This window comes from Bison bison, unplaced genomic scaffold, assembly GCF_000754665.1.
Source record: "Bison bison bison isolate TAMUID 2011002044 unplaced genomic scaffold, Bison_UMD1.0 scf7180017864471, whole genome shotgun sequence".
NCBI classification, from domain to species: Eukaryota; Metazoa; Chordata; class Mammalia; order Artiodactyla; family Bovidae; genus Bison; species Bison bison.
In genome coordinates, this window is record NW_011495032.1 from 30,858,291 (window position 1) to 30,877,647 (window position 19,357).

Sequence of the window (19,357 nt, forward strand, 5' to 3'; positions counted from 1 at the left end):
CCCAGAACTTTCATACAAATATTATGAGTAAAAAATTGTAAGTATACATGCTGAGGAGAAGGCAGTGGCACCCCACTCCAGTACTCTTGCCTGGAAAATCCCATGGATAGAGGAACCTGGTAGGCTGCAGTCCATGGGGTCGCTAAGAGTCGGACACAACTGAGCGACTTCACTTTTATTTTTCACATTCATCCATTGGAGAAGGAAATGGCAACCCACTCCAGTGTTCTTGCCTGGAGAATCTCAGGGACGGGGGAGCCTGGTGGGCTGCCGTCTATGGGGTCGCACAGAGTCGGACACGACTGAAGTGACTTAGCAGCAGCAGCAGTAGCAGATACATGCTGAAAATATAATGATCTCTTCATAAAAGTGCAAGAATTTCACGAGGACATGGAAAAATACAGGAAGAAAGTAGTCTACTTATTTAAGGACTGTCACTGGATTTGTATTAGGCTCCTATGAGTTTAAGCCTGAATTCACAGGCAAGCATTTATTGCTAAATTAAGATTGTGGAAGTTCTACACAGAGCCTGATCTATGATTCCATAAATGTTGGTAGGTTTTCTTCATTTGTCTTCTTTTTTTGACTCTTTTTGTTGGCAGATCTTCACTTACTAAAAATAATGATTCATATATAAGTAAGACACTTTATTCCAGTGAAGTTATTTGTTTCAATAAAATTCAGTAATAGCTACTTCCTCTTAAACCAGAGTAATGCCAGCAGTACATTACAGAGATAACTGTTCTCAGCTGTGCTCTTTGGATTCTAATCAGTTGTTACCACAGAGGAGGTAAAAAGTTTCTTTGGTGCAGTCATGATTTTTATTTTGATTTACTGTCAGCCCTCTCAAACACTGTGTGGTTCTATTTTAAATTAGAGGTAAAATTCTGGCCTATTTATATTAATCAAAGTGTATAATTGCTATTTTTCCCCCTTGAAAACAATTTTATATTCATTTCTAATTTATTTGCAAGCATAATATTATAGATTCGTAGAGCACAGCTTTAGTAATTTTTAAATTCTCTAATCAGAGAGACATTTTCTTTTTTTCTTTCCAATAAGATGGGCAATGATTTATTTGAAATGGCCAAAAATAACATTTTACAGAAAAGGAACCATAATATTACACAATCAAGTGTAGCTACAAAATCTTAGACATTCAGGCAAAGCTTTATTTAGATCACCAAAAACAAGGCTTTATAGAAAAATAACTGTAACAAGCAAATGTGTAGTTGCAAATTTTCTTTTGCCAGCAATATCAATTCCCTTTAAAATATTTGGGGACTACTTTGCAGTATCCAAGCAAAACTAAAAATTTGTGGGACAGAGTTGCTCAGCCTCATCACAAGAATGAAAACAGTTTGCAAAACGATTTTGTTTAATGCTAACAAATAACTAAAAGACATGGTCACTGCTAACAAGTACCTTTGTCTACTGAAACAGCCCAACCTAAGCACGTGTTTATGAAAGATTCATTGTGAACATAGCTGCTGTTTTCCTGCCATCACAGATCACGTGTATGGTGGCAAGGGTTAAATGTTGGAGACCATCGAGGCACCCAGGAGGTAATCCTTAACAGAAATAACTACAGTAGATAAGCAACTCAAACAAATGGACCCGTCTCTGCCAGAGCCCCCCAGGGTGTCACATTTGCTTTCTGTGTAAAGAAGGTCCACCGACTCTGTAGTTCTTTACTGGGAACCAAGAGATTAAGAAGCTGTTCTAGGACCATCAAAACCTTAATAAATCGCCCTGGGGTTCTTCCTGCTGTAGTGCACTTCACAGGCAGCAACATAGGCAGACTCTGGGAAGAAGTCATCATGGTACTCTGCTAAAAACCTCAGAAAGAGATCAAAGTGCTTCAGTAAAGCCTTCAGGTTCTTCTCAGAAAAGGATATCTTTCCAAGGATTTCAGGAAGTTTCACAAACAAACGCAGCAAGTGTTGCGCCCCATAAATGTAAGAGGGTGGAGGTGGTTGGTCACCTGGAGGATAACTATCAGGTACAAGTTTCCAGGAGAGGACCTCATTTATTTCTTTAGTTCTTCTGCCTTCAAAGCCAGCAAACACTGCACTCCCTTCCTTGCTAGGGGTCAGAGGAACAGGCGAGGATGATCTGCTATGAACAGATGTCTTCTCTTCCAGGTACAGGAATAGCTTGGGCATGCTGGCGGACATGTCCTGCTGCCGGTGCTTGGGCTGAGGCGAGGCGCTGCTCTCGGACAGCCTGTCGCAATTGGCGGAGTGGCGCGTGGACCGCCTCAGGGACTGTAAGGCTTCCGGCTCGGCTTTGCGCCTTTTGGGGGTGGTTGGTTCACCTGAGTTTGGCTGACTCTCTGTGGACTGTGGTGTGGATGGATTCAACAAAGGTGGACTTGGAGAGAGCTCCTCCTGGTTCCTATTATTGTTTGTGGTACTTTCCTTAATGGGAAGAAACAATTTGGACGAAGTCACCTTTTTATATTGAACACGTTCGTATGGATAGAGCAAAACCAATGGGAGAGTGTAATCAAAGGTTATTCTTAATCCATCCACCATCTCCTTACAAAGGTCAACGTTCTTTTCTGCTGGGATATAATGCATATTCATGTTGGCATGTGGCATAGCATGATAGTGACGAGGCCTCTCATTGGCTGAAAAGGCTGCATTGATAGCAAAATGCTTCATGTATGATTCCAAAATAGTTATGATGTTGGTCTGGCACGGAACTTTCACTAACCGTTTCCTCCTGTTGATATAGTAACAATCATCCTCAAGCTTCTTCTTCAGAATTTCAGGGATTTCTATAGTTACTGTTCTTTCTTCCATTTCCTTTTTTTCTGCGTGCAGCCCTGGTCCTTCACTTCAGACTTTCAGTATCTTTTTCTTCACTTATTTCTCCGTTCTTTTCTTCACTGTCAGAGGAACTGTTTATTGAGTTTTCTTCGTTTTCATCTTTCTCGTCAGCAGGGAGGCTTTTAAGACAGAGTCCACCCCAGGTAACCTGTCGTGCTTCCTCTTTGTTCCTGTGCTTCTCAGGCGAGCTACAGCCTTTTTGGCCAATTTCCGCCGTAATCTCCGATTTTCATCGGCGTCACGGACATGATCCTCTGCTGCTCATCTATCCCAACTTCTGTTCCAACCATTAAAATGGATCAGATATTCTGGGATCTTTCTGCCTTTTTCGTCTTTCCCAACAAAAACATCGACGATTTTTGGCATCGTAGAGCACTCGTGCCTTGGTGGGGTCAAGCTCGAAGCACGGCGCTTTCTTCCCTGAGAGGGCGTGAGAATGCCGTCGCTCGCGCTCACTTGCTCTTCGTGACTGAGGGCGCGGCTCCGCGGTGGGCGGAGCGTGCGCGGTGGGGGAGGGGAGGTCCAGGGAGACATTTTCTAATGTTTATATCTAGAGAATGGAGAAGTTACTAAATGTAACTTTATACAGACTTAAGACAGACTTACAATTCTGTGCTAGTAAACAAATTGGAAATGAATGTAAAATTGATTTACAGGGGAAAAAAAAGTCTTGTGTAACAACAGCGACAAAAATTCTTGTGTAACTCGTGACAGCTAACCAGATGGGCTTGTTTCATTCTTTCAGAAACTGGTCTTGAGATAAGAATTTGGTTTTCATAAAGGCTCTAGTAAAGTGTTTTAGTAATAATCATACAACCTCCATTTATATGAAGTCAATACCATAGGCAATTGATTTGATGTATTAAATATTAAAATATTTTAATAAAACAGGAAACACGAATGATATTGTTAAAATCACTGATAAAAATATTTACAAAAATACAGTTTTCACAATAATGAATTATTAATTTTAAAAAGATGTTTCCATTTTACCTTCCTAAGCTAAACTTGGGGTAAAATATTTTTTTTTCCTTTTTTTTTTTTTTCAAGAGATGCCTTGATATAATGAAATGCCAGGTTTGGTGGGGAAGAGGGGACATAACACTGAGTATAAATTTCAGCTCCCACAACTCACTAGCTCTGTGACTCTGGGCAAGTCGCTTACCCTACATGCAGCCTTGTAGGGTTACTCGTTTATAAAACGGGTGATAATAGCTACCTTATTAACTAAATACATAGATGTGGATTTGCTAGGTCCTATGATGGCACCCCACTCCAGTACTCTTGCTTGGAAAATCCCATGGATGGAGGAGCCTGGTAGGCTGCAGTCCATGGGGTCGCTAAGAGTCAGGCACGACTGAGCAACTTCACTTTCACCTTTCACTTTCATGCATTGGAGAAGGAAATGGCAACCCACTCCGGAGTTCTTGCCTGGAGAATCCCAGGGATGGCTGAGCCTGGCGGGCTGCCGTCTATGGGGTCGCACAGAGTCAGACACAACTGAAGCGACTTAGCAGCAGCAGCAGCATCACAAGGCTATGGTTTTTCCAGTGTATGGATGTGAGAGTTCGACTGTGAAGAAAGCTGAGCACCGAAGAATTGATGCTTTTGAACTGTGGTGCTGGAGAAGACTCTTGAGAGTCCCTTGGACTGCAAGGAGATCCAGCCAGTCCATTCTGAAGGAGATCAGCCCTGGGATTTCTTTGGAAGGAACGATGCTAAAGCTGAAAGTCCAGTACTTTGGCCACCTCATGCGAAGAGTTGACTCATTGGGAAAGTCTCTGATGCTGGGAGGGATTGGGGGCAGGAGTTGAAGGGAACGACAGAGGATGAGATGGCTGGATGGCATCACTGTCTCGATGGACGTGAGTCTGAGTGAACTCTGGGAGTTGGTGATGGACAGGGAGGCCTGGCGTGCTGTGATTCATGGGGTCGCAAAGAGTCAGACACGACTGAGTGACTGAACTGAACTGAACTGATGATAAGCATATGTTTAAGATGATAAGAAATTGCCGAATTGTTTTCCAAAATGGTTTTTACTGTACCTAATTTTTAAAGGAAGAAAAGACTGACTCTTTGAATTCTATATATCCACTAGCTTAGAGAATCAAATAACTTTCCCATCAATGCAGGAACTGTCCAGGTAGTGCATGGAGAGTATGAATGGAGCGGGAATACAGGAAACCTGGCTTGTAAAATTGCCTATTCCATCTCACTGCTGAGTCTGATCTCCTGTGTCCCTCAAAAACACATGCTTCTTCAGGCTTTAGGCCCTTTTCTGCTCTAGTTATAGAACCATAGATAGAAGCAGGAAGAGCTTAAGCTATTTCAAGGAAATTTTGATATTACTCTGTACTTAAGGATCTCTGCTTGGCCATACAGGTTACCCAACTGCCAACTCAGCCTGAGGTTTATCAGTTCAGCATTGACCAGTGGATGCCATTATTCTCTGAGGTTCATTTTGTGCTGTTAGTGGCCCCTGGGTCATAAAGCTGAGCCTTCAGCATTGATTCCATTCCAAGTTCCTTGCTCTGCCTTCCCGTTAATATCCCCTTGGGAGATCTGAGGTTCCTCTTATCATTATTATTAGTCTAGTCTGCCTAAAAACTGCATCTGAGCACTAACGTTCACTCTTCCTGTTTCACCCTAATGGGCAGAACTTGGACTGACCCAAATCCTCAGTTTCTGTGCCAAGACTTTCTACAGTCAAACTGTTATGTTCTCTAGGAATTCATCAGTGAGAAACTACCCCAAGGGAAGTAGTTAGAGGTTGTAAGGTGTTAAATATTTTTTTTTTCTTTTTAAGTGTAACTCAAATATAAAGCAAGGGTGATTTTCCTTTTATTATTTGTACTGCATATACCAATTGATTCTTAAACTTTGGGCAGAAATTTTTTAAAGATCATGGATATGAAATAAGGGTGTATCTGTATTGGTTCAAAACCTTAGGAGCTCCCTAGGTGAAATCTGAAACTGGCCCCTGGACATGGAGGATGAGAGACCAAAGAGAGGCAGACCACTCCAAATTTTGGTAGGTGGCCAGTTTAATCAGCAAAGGACCTTTAAAATGAAGCTTGACTTGGGTGGCCATAGGAAGTAATCTCTGCACTTGCCTGCTAGTAGTATCTTAAAAGTTGATATAGAGGGACTTCCCTGGTGGTCCAGTGGTTAAGACTCCATGCTTCCAGTACAGGGAGCATGGGTTCCATCCCTGGTCAAAGAACTAAGATCCCACGTGCTGTAGGGGATGACCAAAATTTTTTTTAAATTAAAAAAAATACAGAGGCCTTAGTTGTGTTCAATGTCCAGATAGTCTCAACAGTCCATTGATCTCTCAAAGTTGTGTCCTTGAAAATGGCTCTAGCTACGGAAACAGTGAGCAGAATGTACATTCCAAGGCCGGGGAGGGGGTGGGGAGCTTCTGATTGTCCAGACACAGCTTATGTGTCAAGTGGTAGTCATGTCCTCTTGATGACTTCTTCCAACAGTCCGGTACCTCTGCTCAACTGCCTGGATGTAGCTACAAAGCAGAGATTTACAAGGGGAGTGGTATATACGCCAAGGAGAAATAATAACATTGTCATGGACCCCAAAGCACTTTAGAAGATGAAAGGAATTCCTGAAATTTCCTGGTAGAATTGTATAAATGTTGAAATAAGATTCTTGTGAAACTCATACAACATTCAATGACAACTCTAGAGACATTCTAAAGCTGGATTTTTTCTAGCCATATTGTGCAGCATAGAAAAATGTGGTTGTTTTTATCTAAATTTCTTCTGGCCTATTAATAATCCTAGGAAAAGAATCTAGAAATGTAGCATTCGATTGAAGTAATGAATGAGGAACATCAGTTGCTAAGAGCTGAACATAAAGTTTGGATGTGAGGGATGGTGGTAATAACCCACAAGGAAAAGGGTTTACTATAAATTTCCTGAGACTTAGGGAATTACCCTTGACAGTACTCCCAGAACATAAATAAAAACCTTTGCTTTAAAATGTTAGATAAATTGTATTTTTACTTGTCATTCTCCAAGTTACACCTGTTACCTGATAGTGACAATAATACTTTTGTTTAGTGCCTTTAAATGATCTGTTCCATGAAACTGTGTCCTTTAATTGTACACAGTATTTTTTGAATGGCCTGTTAAGTAAAGGACATGAGCAGATCATTTAAAAAACAAGCAGTAAAAGTGGTTAATGAACATGTTAAAAATGTTAAAATGTTAAAAACGTTCCCTCGTTAATAGTCAAAGAAATGCAAGTTAAAATAATGGAATACAATTTTGCTGCTCAAATGAGTACTTTTAAAATTATTGCTTAAATTTTATGGATAGGGTTGCAAATCACATTTCTGGAGGGCAATTGATGCATATAATAGAAACTATAAAACTATTTTAAAGTATTTATATGTTCTGCCACAGCATTTCCACTTGGAGGCTTTGCTACATTGAAGCTCTGTGATCACTGGAAGAAACCCTGATGAAGTCTACAGGTGTCACAGAGTGTAAAGACTGGGAAACACTGCAGTTCTCTCCTGGGCTGTAGTCTTTTTGGCAGTGGCTCATTTTCTGTCAACCACACATTGCCAATCTGGATTTGAAAGGGAATCTGGCTTTCTGCCTTGATGTGATTTCTCCCAACTTCATAGTAAAAGTTCGATGAAGACCTAGACCCAGAGGATAAAGAAACAAATGTGACAGATAACTTAAAAGTGAAAGTCGCTCAGTTGTGTCCGACTCTGAGCGACCCCATGGATGTACAGTCCATGGAAATTTCCAGGCCAGAATACTGAAGTGTAGCCTTTCCCTTCTCCAGGGGATCTTCCCAACTCAGGGATCAAACCCAAGTCTCCTGGCAGGCTACAGCCATGGGATCACAGAGTCATACACGACTGAGCAACTCACAATTTCACTTTTCACTTTCATACCCAGATGATACAGATGGTTGTAGATGCAGTATTTACATAGATACTGACAGATGTATAATTACATGTATATTTCATATACATCTGGACTGTATCTAAATAAATACATTATTGAGTTGTGAAGCTTAAATAAATTGATGCTTGTGAAATGCTTTGCACTTGGCACACTGCCATCAGTCGGTTCTAATTAGTGCGAGAGAGTCAAAGAGGACAAGTAGAGGGAGTCACACAAAAAAGAGAAATTGCTAATAAGTATAATAATGTATTTGTACAATGTTTTAGTTCAGGCTGCTTTAACAAAATACCATAGGCTGGGACATTTATTTCTTGAAGTTCTGGTGGCTGGGAAGTTGTAGATGGTTGTTGTTCGGTTGCTCAGTCGTGTCTGACTCTTCACAACCCCATGGACTGCAGCACGCCAGGCCTCCCTGTCCTCCATTATCTCCTGGAGTTCACTCAAGGTCATGTCCATTGAGTCTGTGATGCCATCTAACCATCTTGTCCTCTGGTGCCCTCTTCTCCTTTTGCCTTCAGTCTTTCCCAGCTCAGGGTCTTTGCGATGAGTCGGCTCTTTGCATCAGGTGGCCAAAGTTTTGAAGATTGAACTTCAGCATCAGTCCTTCCAGTGAGTATTCAGTGTTGATTTCCTTTAGGATTGACTGGTTTGATCTCCTTGCTCTCCAAGGGACTCTTTAACACCACAGTTCAAACACATCAATTCTTTGGCACTTAACCTTTTTTATGGTCCAGCTCTTGCATCCAGATATGACTACTGGAAAAACCGTAATTCTGACTATTCTGATCTTTGTTGGCAAAGTGATATCTTTGCTTTTTAATATGCTATTTAGGTTTGTCATAGCTTTCCTTCCAAAAAACAAGCATCTTCTAATTTCATGGCCGCAGTCACCATCCACAGTGATTTTGGAGCCCCCCCCCCCCGAAAGAAAATCTGTTATTGCTTCTACTTTTTCCCCTTCTATTTGCCATGAAGTGATGGGACTGGATGCCATGATCTTAGTTTTTTTAATGTTGAATTTTAAGCCAGCTTTTCACTCTCCTCTTTCACCTTCATCAAGAGGCTCTTTAGTTCCTCTTTGCTTTCTGTCATAAGGGTGGTGTCATCTGCACATCTAGGGTGCTGGCAAATTTTGTTGCTAGTGAAGGCCCTCTTTCTGGTTGGCAGACAGCCACCTTCTAGTGGTATCCTAACATGGCACAAAGAGCGCTCAGCTCTCTTGTGACTCTTCTGAACACTAACCCCATCAAGAGGGCTCTACTCACCTAATGATATCCCCAAAACGCCACCTCCAAATACCATCACCCTGGGGCTTAGGGTTTCAGCACTTGAATTTTGGGGGATACACAAAATTCAGCCCAGAACAGGTAAGGGAAAATTTTCAAGAGTTGATATTCTATTTAAGAGGTAATTAATACTTGATAAAACTTTTAAGTTAAAATGTTAATACAACAGGCAGTTCCTGAATTACAACACTATAACACCCTTATAAAATCTCCCCCCAGTACATTCTCTGTCCCTACCTTCTCAATCAGTCGAGCTCCTGATTCTGCTGCTCTGATTCCTGTAGGAAAAATTCCTGGGGCCTCAGAAATGAAAAGCCACTTATTCATATTAGAATTTTATCTCTCATTAAAAGTGTGGCTCTGTTCTTTGCAGTTAGATCATTTCCTGTAATGAACATGACTGAGTCAAGATGACATTCAGGAGATTTTGCTTCCCTGGTAGTTCACCTGGTAAAGAATCTGCCTGCAATGCAGGAGATCCAAGTTTGATTCCTGAGTCAGGAAGATCTGCTAGAGAAAGAATAGGGTACCCACTCCAGTGTTCTTGGGCTTTCCTGGTGGCTCAGAATCCGCCTTCAGTGTGGGAGATCTGCTAAAGAATCTACCTTCAGTGTAAGTGATCTGGATTTGATCCACTGGAGAAGGGATAGGCTACCTACTCCAGTATTCTTGGGCTTCCCTTGTGGCTCAGTTGGTAAAGAATCTGCCTGCAATGTGGGAGACCTGGGTTTGATCCCTGGGTTGGGAAGATCCCCTGGAGAAGGGAACTGATACCCACTCCAGTATTCTGGCCTGGAGAATTGGATGGACAGAGGAGCCTGGCAGGCTACAGTCCATGGGTATAGTAATCTTTTTACTTGACTATTCTCTGAAAGGGAGAGACCACGTCTGTTTCAGTCACTCCATCGTTGCAACAAATCTCTGATATAGTTATCTTTCGCTTCTACTTTGCTTTACAAAAAGCAGGAAACTGGTGCTTAAGGGTTAAGTAACTTATTCTAGGATCACAGATGATCCTGGGAGTAACAGAACCTGGATTTGGGTGCAAGGCTCTCTCAAATATCGTTCATTGACTCCTTGAGGAAATAGACTACATAGTAGTAGATGACATCATGAACTCACAAATGCTTAACACCAATAGCACTGGTTCCAACACTTCTAGAGCTAGAATTTCACACATACGTTCAGGAAGACCTTAGCTCAGGTGACATTTCATGCCATCACTCAGCACTGCCATGAAATCTCTTCTGCTGTGTCCACTCATGAATTCCATTCCATCAAGACTTGGAGTAAACTGTTAGGTCATACTTATCTCCGTATGTACATACTCTGTGTTGGCATCTAGATTTTGTAACTCCTGAAATCCTCTGTATTTGCATGAAATATATGTTTATGGATTGTGTGGTTTGAAATACCATGTAAAAGTAACTGCTCTGGAATAGACAGAGTAGAATTAGTGAAATAAACATGATAGATGAAGTAAACTTAAGAAAGAAAACCGTCAACAATGATGACCAAACATATTAGGATATGAAAGTGAAAGTGAAAGTTGCTCTGTCATGTCCAACTCTTTGCGACCCCATGGACTGTACTGTCCATGGGATTCTCCAGGCCAGAATATTAGAGTGGGTAGCCTTTCCCTTCTCCAGGGGATCTTCCCAACCCAGGGATCGAACTCAGGTCTCCGCATTGCAGGCAGATTTTTTACTAGTGGGAAGCCCAAGAATACTGTATTGGGTAGCCTATCACTTCTCCAGCGGATGTTCCTGAGCCAGGAATTGAACCTGGGTCTCCTGCATTGCAGGCCAATTCTTTACCAATTGAGCTATCAGGATATGCCCTATTAGGATATTAGGGCATATCCTATTAGGATAATTTTAGGGGATATTATCCTAATATGCCCTATTAGGATATGAGACATACCAATTCAATGCCCAAATCCCTGAGGCTCTGCTTCTTCTAGTCTTTTGTTATTGTTCTCCTTATCTGGGGTCTGATACCTAGTAAGTACTCATGGATGTAAGCAGGGAATATCCTGTAGCTCAGATTCCTTGGAGCATAGCACACATAATAATCCAACAAAAGAATATTTGAACTTTTAATGAATATGTTGAATTGAATAAAGCAACCCTAGCATCAACATCTTTGCCACCTTCATCTTAGAATCAAAAGATGATTAATAATAAAAGGGCATTCATAATGTGAAGATACTTTAATTATATGATAATTTAAGCATCAGAAAGTATCACAGGGACTTCCCTAGAGGTCCAGTGATTAAGACTCCATGTTCCCATTGCAGGAGGCCAAGGTTCGATCCCTGACTAGGGAACTAAGACCCCACATGCTGCAACCACGCCATGTGTGCCGCAACTAGCAAAGCCTGCACAGCCAACATAAGTAAATAAGTACATAAATAAGTATTTTTAAAAAGGATTACATAGTCAAGCTATTGGAAAGACTGAATTTCTAAAAATTTATTTTCTATTACTCTGAATGTTGGGAATATGCTATGCTTTATAGAATAATACATTAAGAACAAGCATTTACTAGTGAAACACACCATTTATTAGGGAAAATCTGCAAATTGACTGTCTGCACTCTTTGGTGCTGTTCATCCATACACATTCATTAAAATTCTTCCTTCACTTTATTTTTAGCTCTTGACAATTGTTCTGCTTAATTAACTCAAGCAATTGTGGATTACTGCCAGTTATATTTGCAGAAACCATGGCAGTTTATTAACTCTCATAAATATCAAAAGATAACAGAATCACCAGAGAACCGATAATTAAATACATCTTTTAATTTCTAGCTTATAAATAGGATTAAGCTCTTGTTAGATTGTAGGTTGCTGTCCGTATGTAGCTCTGGAATAGCACCTTCCTGCCAGGTCTAGACTGTATGTGAACCCCAAGAAGAAGCTGTGAATCATGGTTAAATTGACTCTGCTATTCTCTCTACCACAGTGGGGTCAAACATTGATGCTTTATTGAAAACTATCAATGAGTAAAATTTTAAGATCCTTGGATAAAGTTTTTTTCCTAGTTTTTTAAAAGTTGCAGTATTGCCATAACCTAAAAGAGTATCTGGCACATAGTAGGTATTCAATAAATATTATTTGGATGATAAAGATACACAAGCTGCTTTTAGTCCTGTTTTTGAGAGGGTACTCATATTTTTCTTGGTCTCCAAATGCCACACATCAGAATATATTCATTGGAAGTATTTATCATCCAGTGAATAATAATAGTAATAATACATGTGACTTATTACTAGAAAGAAATTTATCATTCAACCTAAAAATAAAATCAAACAATAGAAAATTAGTTTGGGTTTTAAAAAAAATATTCTTTAAGCCACAGCTATCATGGGAAAAAGAATTTACTACCCTAGGCATTTTGTTTAGAAACATTAGTTTCTTTTTCTCCCAGAATGAATTACTTTAAGTACCATAACAGATACATCTTCATTATCCATAATGAAATGATGTTTCTTTTTTTTTTTCCAATTTGGCTTTTCATTTATTGATAATAAGGGGCCTATCTGCACCCACAGTGTGCTATTTGCAGAGTGCTTGGAAATAGCAGCCTGAAATCTGTCCCCTCTTGTCATGTATAAACAAAACATAGAAATTATAAAAATAACCCAGTAGTGTTTTTAGCTTAAAATTCCATAGTTTCAGACATAAGTTTTTAGAAAACAGCTTTTGCTTGTACTGGTGCTATGTCAGGGAGTTAAATCCCAAAGTACTTTTAGTATACATACCATCTCCAAACCAGATTTGACATATTTTTTAGATTTATTTAGAATTTTATATTTACTTAGTATTATTTACAAAATTAGGCTCTGTCTTATATAATTTTTTCTGTATTTATTTTTAACTGAAGGATAATTGCTTTACACTGTGGTATTGGTTTCTGCCATACATCGACATGAATCAGCCATGGGTATACATATGTCCCATCTCTCTTGAACCTCTCTCTCACCTCCCACCCCTTCCCACCTAATATATATAATTTATTTTATTTTTTCTTGTTAGTTATATATTTTATAAACACTGCTATTACTACTTTGTATGAAACAATGATGTTTCTTACTTTTCAATATACAGGGTGCATGTCAGTACTCCTTGGAATTCTCTTTAAGAATCTAATAAATTTAAATTAAAAAAAAAAAGAATCTGTTGCCAGAATAGTCATGAAAGTCAAACACATGTTTTATGCAAGAAACCAAACTACAAACTCACTGTGGGTTTATAGCAGTGATTGGTTGAAAGTGTTTATTTTTTGTAGCAGCCTCTGTCAGTGCTTCACCCATTTCCAGTTACCATGGTGATTTAGTGGCTGAGTTAAATGTGTGTCCTTAGACACAGAGTCTTAGATACAGAAAGAAGACAGTCACACTCTTGGGTCCAAAAGGAAAAGCTTCTTTGTGTGTATGTGTGTGTGTGTTCAGTCACGTCTGATTCTTTGCAACCCTATGGACTGTAGTTTGCCAGGCTCCTCTGTCCATGGAATTTTCCAGGCAAGAGTACTGGAATGGGTTGCCATTTCCTACTCTAGGGGACCTTCCTGACCCTAGGATCAAAACTGCTTTTCTCCCACATCTCCTGCATTGGCAGGTTAATTCTTTTTTTTTTTTTTTTAACTTTACAATATTGTATTGGTTTTGCCATACATCAACATGAATCCACCACGGGTGTACACGTGTTCCCCATCCTGAATCCCTCTCCCACCTCCCTCCTTATACCATCCCTCTGGTTTCATCCCAGTGCACCAGCCCCAAGCATCCTGTATCCTGCATTGAACCTGGGGCAGGTTAATTCTTTACCACTGAGCCACCTGGGGAGTCCTTCTTTAGGGACATTACATCTTTATTTAGGGAGTCTATTTATTGGGTACATGGATGTGGTTTCAGAATGTGATTAGAACATTCCACTAAATGTTTAAAGGACTTCTCTCTTTCCCAGGGTTGTTGTATTACCCATTTATTTGCTATCTTGATCTTGTACCATTTGATTCATACCTAGAATAATGTGTCTTAAATCTGAGAGGAGTTATCTCATCGACCTATGTCCTTGTGAACACAGCAGAGGCTTGAATCCTCAATTTAGACTCTTGAATTCTAGCTCTTAACCAGCACCAAACTTGACTAATGATTCAAAAACTCAGGGAAACATCAGGCACAAATAAATAGTCTTGGAAAAGTCTGATACCACTCAGCAGAGCTTCCAAAAATGTCCCTGTTCTCCTGCAGTAGGATAAATTTTGGTTTTAGATTAAACAGACGAGTTTCCTTATAAGCAATGTCTGCAGTCATTCCCTGATATCTCGTTTGGTAAAGAATCCGCCTACAATGCAGGCGACCTCGGTTCAATTCCTGGGTCAGGAAAATCCTCTGGAGAAGTGATAGGCTACCCGATCCAGTATTCTTGGGCTTCCCTTGTGGCTCAGCTGGTAAAGAATCTGTGTGCAATGCTGGAGATCTAAGTTTGATCCTCAGGTTGGGAAGATCCCCTGGAGAAGGGAAAGGCTACCCATGCCAGTTTGCTGGCCTGAAGAATTCCATGGACTCTATAGTCCATGGGGTCACAAAGAATTGGACATGACTGAGTGACTTTCACTTTCACTTTGTCTGCAGACACTGTTCAAACAAATGGTATAGTTTTGGTTATGAAACTTTTCTTCTACACACCCTGTTGATTACCTGTTGTATGATCATTTCTCATTTTGTAGCAAAGCATCTCACCCATAAATCTGTAAATTTTAAGTTTATTTATAATAAATAGCATGCACAGGGTTTCCCTGGTGGCTCAGATGGTAAAGAATCCACCTGCAATGCAGGAGACGCAAGAGACATGGGTTTATTTCCTGGGTTGGAAAGATCCCTTGGAGGAGGGCATGGCAGCCCTCTCCAGTATTCTTGCCTGAGAAATCCCATGGACAAAGGAGCCTGGTGGGCTACAATCCATGGGATAGCAAAGAGTTGGACACAACTGAGTGAATAAGCATATACATAGTATTTGTCCTCCTAACAACATTTTATAGGTATAGATTTCTCACCATTATCTTTCGATCCCTAGTAAATACCATTTGTATGCTTAGTGGGAAGTCTTGTCGTTAATGTGTGTGCCCCAGCAGGCCTGGGAGGCTCTATCCCTACACATCCCCCAAAAGGCCAGTCTTCAGGATTACCTTGACTGGCTCCTGGGAGGTGAGTGCTGAATCCTGGCACTATTCTGCTAGATAAAGGTGTTGTATGTCTGAGACCTTGCTGATTTGACCAGATAGTTTATGCTAATGAAGGGCTCTATGTTTGACTATCTTGTTTTTGCTTGAGGTAGGGGAGGCTGGAGTGGGTGAGATCAGTAAAAGCCCTGGACACCAACACTTGGGTGTGCTTCCCAGGTGGCGGTATTTATTTATTTATTTTTTTTATGTGCATCTTTGCCAGGAGAATTAGATGGGTCTCTGCTACTCCACGGAGAGAAGACACCTGGTAACTTGTGCTTGGTTTCTCCTGAATTTTGCCCCATGTGCCTTTTCCCCATGTTGAATTTAGCCTGTATCCTTTCATTGTAACAAATTGTAAGCACTGGTGTAATAGCTTCTGTGTCCTAGGAAACCTAACAATTCATCCAGAGTAAAGATGGTGGGACCCCCAACATAGCATGTTCAACAAAGAGATCTGAGGGTTTTTCTCTCCTTCTGACACAGAAAAGTATGCAGCCTTGCTGCTTACCTTTTCTCCACCATCTAGAGATACAAATCTCCTTGCTAATACCCTTCCAGCCATTTATAATGACACTCACTTTTTTTACGGAGCTTTAAGCCTTAAGCTATAAGGGCTTACCTCATAGCTCAGCTGGTAAAGAATCTGCCTGCAATGCGGAGACTTTGGATTGATCCCTGGGTTGGGAAGATCCGCTGGACAAGGGGTAGGCTACCCATTCCAGTATTCTTGGGATTCCCTGATGGCTCAGCTGGTAAAGAATCTGCCTGCAATTTGGGAGACCTGGGTTCAATCCCTGGGTTGGGAAGATCCCTTGGAGAAGGGAAAGGCTACCCACTCTAGTATTCTGGCCTGGAGAATTCCATGGACTGTATAGTCTATGGGGCCGCAAAGAGTCAGACACAACTGAGCAACTTTCACTTCACAAGCCTTTATTAATTATCTCATAGAAAATAAAACTGTTTCAACAGGTCTTCGGTTAAATCATCTGGAAAATTAGTCTCTTTCTAAATCTCATACTAATTCCTTGAGTTATTTGACCTATTTTGTTTTGAAGATAATACTTGCTGCTTTCTGAGTGAGTGAGTGAAAGTGGTTCAGTTGTGTCCGACTCTTTGCGACCCCATGGACTGTACAGTCCATGGAATTCTCTAAGCCAGAATACTGGAGTGGGTAGCCTTTCCCTTCTCCAGGGGATCTTCCCAACCCAGGGATCCCACCCAGGTCTCCGACATTGCAGGCAGATTCTTTACTAGTTGAGCCATAAAGGAAGCCCTGCTGCTTTTTATAGCTTACTAAAATAAATATTATAGTGATTATATATCCAGAGGTTAGTACAGTACTTATTTATTGCAAACAACAAAATATGAATTCTAACTAGTAAGGTTCAAATTCCTCAAAAGGTGAGTGGCAGAATTGACTTTGGGTTTGCCAGGTAGCACAGTTTTAAAGAATATGCCTGCCAATTCAGAAGACTCAGGAGATACAGGTTCAATCCCTGGGTTGGGAAGATCCCATGGAGGAGGAAATCGCAACCCACTCCTGAAAAATTCCATGCACAGAGGAGCCTACAGTCCATGGGGTTGCAAAGAGTCAGACATGCACGACTGAGCAACTGAGCACACAAACTTATACACAGAATTGACTTCAGTAGATGTTTCTCTTTTGTAATATTATAATATCCTGAAAAGTGCCTGTCAAAAATATCTGCCCAATATTAGTCATCAGTGCCTATCCTTGGGACCACCTAAAATGAAAGGCTATGTCTATTTACTCTGTGAAGGGATATTCTTTTATTTTCAAGAATGGCAGGAGCTATTTGAATTTCTTATAGAGCCTATTTTTTCAGGTGTCTAGTTTAACCTGGTAACCGAGTAAAAATAGTAAAATTACCCAGGTCACTAATAGATGATTCAGAGTAAATTATGTTAGTGGTTACTTTGGTATTAGGTTTATTACTTTATCTATAACTTTTCATACAGATCCCATTGATTTAACTTAGGGAAAATTATTAGACCTGAAAAATTAGATAATAATTTTATCTAAAAGTTTTTCAAATCAGGTGAACTAGGGTTCAATATATAATTGCTATATTAAGTTTCTTTAATTTCTAAAGCCTATTTATGTTTCATTGGAAATATGGTATATGTGTGTTAAAATTCAACTAATCCTCAAGATATTCTTTTATCAAAAGATATTTGATGTCTAGACAGATATCTCACTAGATATATTTGTATCTCTTGAACTTTTCCGTACAAGTGAAAAAGTTTTGTGGAGAGAATAAATCCAAATTTCATAGTAGATCTTAATAAATAGTTGAGAAGTGTCAGTTTCATAGTTCCTGACAGAAACCAACTAGATACATTTTTAAAAAATATTTATTTGGCTGAATAAGGTCTTAGTTGTGGTGTGCAGGCTCTCTAGTTGGTGCCTGGGATTATTGGCCTCCAGGCATGTGGGATCTTAGTTCCTAGACCAGGAATTGAACCCCTGTCCTCTGCTTTGGCAGGGGAGTCTTAACCACTGGACCACCAGGGAAGTCCACCAACTGGATATTGACATGTAAGAGTCAGTAGATCTAGTTTACCAACACTACGCTCCTTTGTTAATTGTACTCCAAATGTCTGAAGGAGGTGTACAATAGGGTTATGCCATACTCTGATCTATTCTATGTGTGTGTGAGTTCTATTAGAAAATAATTTATATTCTCAAATACATTGAATTCCTTCAAGTAATTCATGTACACATGGTCTTAGCTTCCATCTGTGTCTGGACTATCCCTAAATCTGTCTCCAGCTCTCAGCCCCATCCTTCAATTTCACATGCTCTTCAATCCCCAAATTCTTCCCCACCTGACACCTGTATGTTCTAATGTTACCTGAAATTTAGCAAGAGGAAGGTCAAGATTAGCTTCTCTTCCTTCCTCACACAGTACTTTCCTGCCTTTCTGTTATAGCCAACACTACTCTCATTCTTTTGGTCCCCAAGACTCATAACATTTGGGACTTTTTAAAACCCCATCATCCCTTTTATCCTCCAGTGCCAGTCAGTAACCAAGTCCTGCTAATATTTTCTCATTCATCTCATTCTTATCAGCAAGGCCATTTACTTCCTGGTTCACATTTTCTCTCAGTTTTGCCCTTTCCCCTGCATTTCTCTGCTGGTTGTTTTCATCCTCAGAACTTTTAGCCACATTTCCACTTCCTTCTCTCAGTGATGCTCCAACCGGCTCTCCCCCATCTCCTTTTTTCTGCATGGACATTGCTCTCTGTTGTGAATGCCCTCTTCAGCATTCCTCCCTGTTGTTGACTCACACGTAGCCACTCTTCACATCAGTTCCCATATTTCCTCCAGAAATCTTCTCTCACCCACACAGGGTATGGTGGACTTCCACCTTATCCCCTGCTGCCTTTTGGGAACACATTGGAAGCAGGATGAGATTGTTCTGCTGGAAGCTCTGGTGCCTAGCTCACTGCCTGTGGGTTGTTGTTATTACACGTGGTCTTCTTACACAACATCCTGGCTCCTCCTCATTGCTTCCACACAGAGCAAACAGAACAGAAACATTTTGTTCTTAACTATGAAAACATATGAAAACGTTTTCCTATGAAAACATTTTCGTATCTTAACTTTCCGGTAGGATGTGACTGGCTACCATGCCATTCCAAGTTCCACATCTTAGTCAGAAAAGAGAGACTCTCAGCTCCTGTTGCTTCTCATCTTCTCATTCTTACCAACAAGGCAGTTTTCTTCCTGGTTTCTTATGTACATTAGAAGATTGCATTATATAATATGTAATATATCTAGCTTCTTGGGAAGCTCATGCCACACAAAAAACATAAAATGCTCTTCCCTCTGTCATATCACCAAAGGAGCTTTGTGAATCTTTCCACTTCCTGAAAACTTTCAAGTAACCTCAGCCCCAGCTGATCATTCCCTCACTCTGAAGTCTGTGGCTACTTTTATAATATATGATTTTGTCTATGTTGATATTTTGCTTTGTCATATAAATTCTTTATGACACAAGCAATATGTTCTCTTTCTTTGTTTTTAAGCAACATTTACT

General features: G+C 40.3%; 1 protein-coding gene across 1 annotated transcript; it reads right to left on the reverse strand.

Moving 5' to 3' along the window:
- Positions 1-1,618: 1,618 nt before the first annotated feature.
- LOC105003849 (male-specific lethal 3 homolog) lies at positions 1,619-18,553 on the reverse strand. The gene is given in 5 exon segments (XM_010861282.1): positions 1,619-2,844; positions 2,846-2,963; positions 2,966-3,194; positions 3,196-3,371; positions 18,346-18,553. Coding segments are annotated over 5 exon segments (1,836 nt in total). The 3' UTR covers positions 1,619-1,739.
- Between the last annotated feature and the right edge of the window lie 804 nt (positions 18,554-19,357).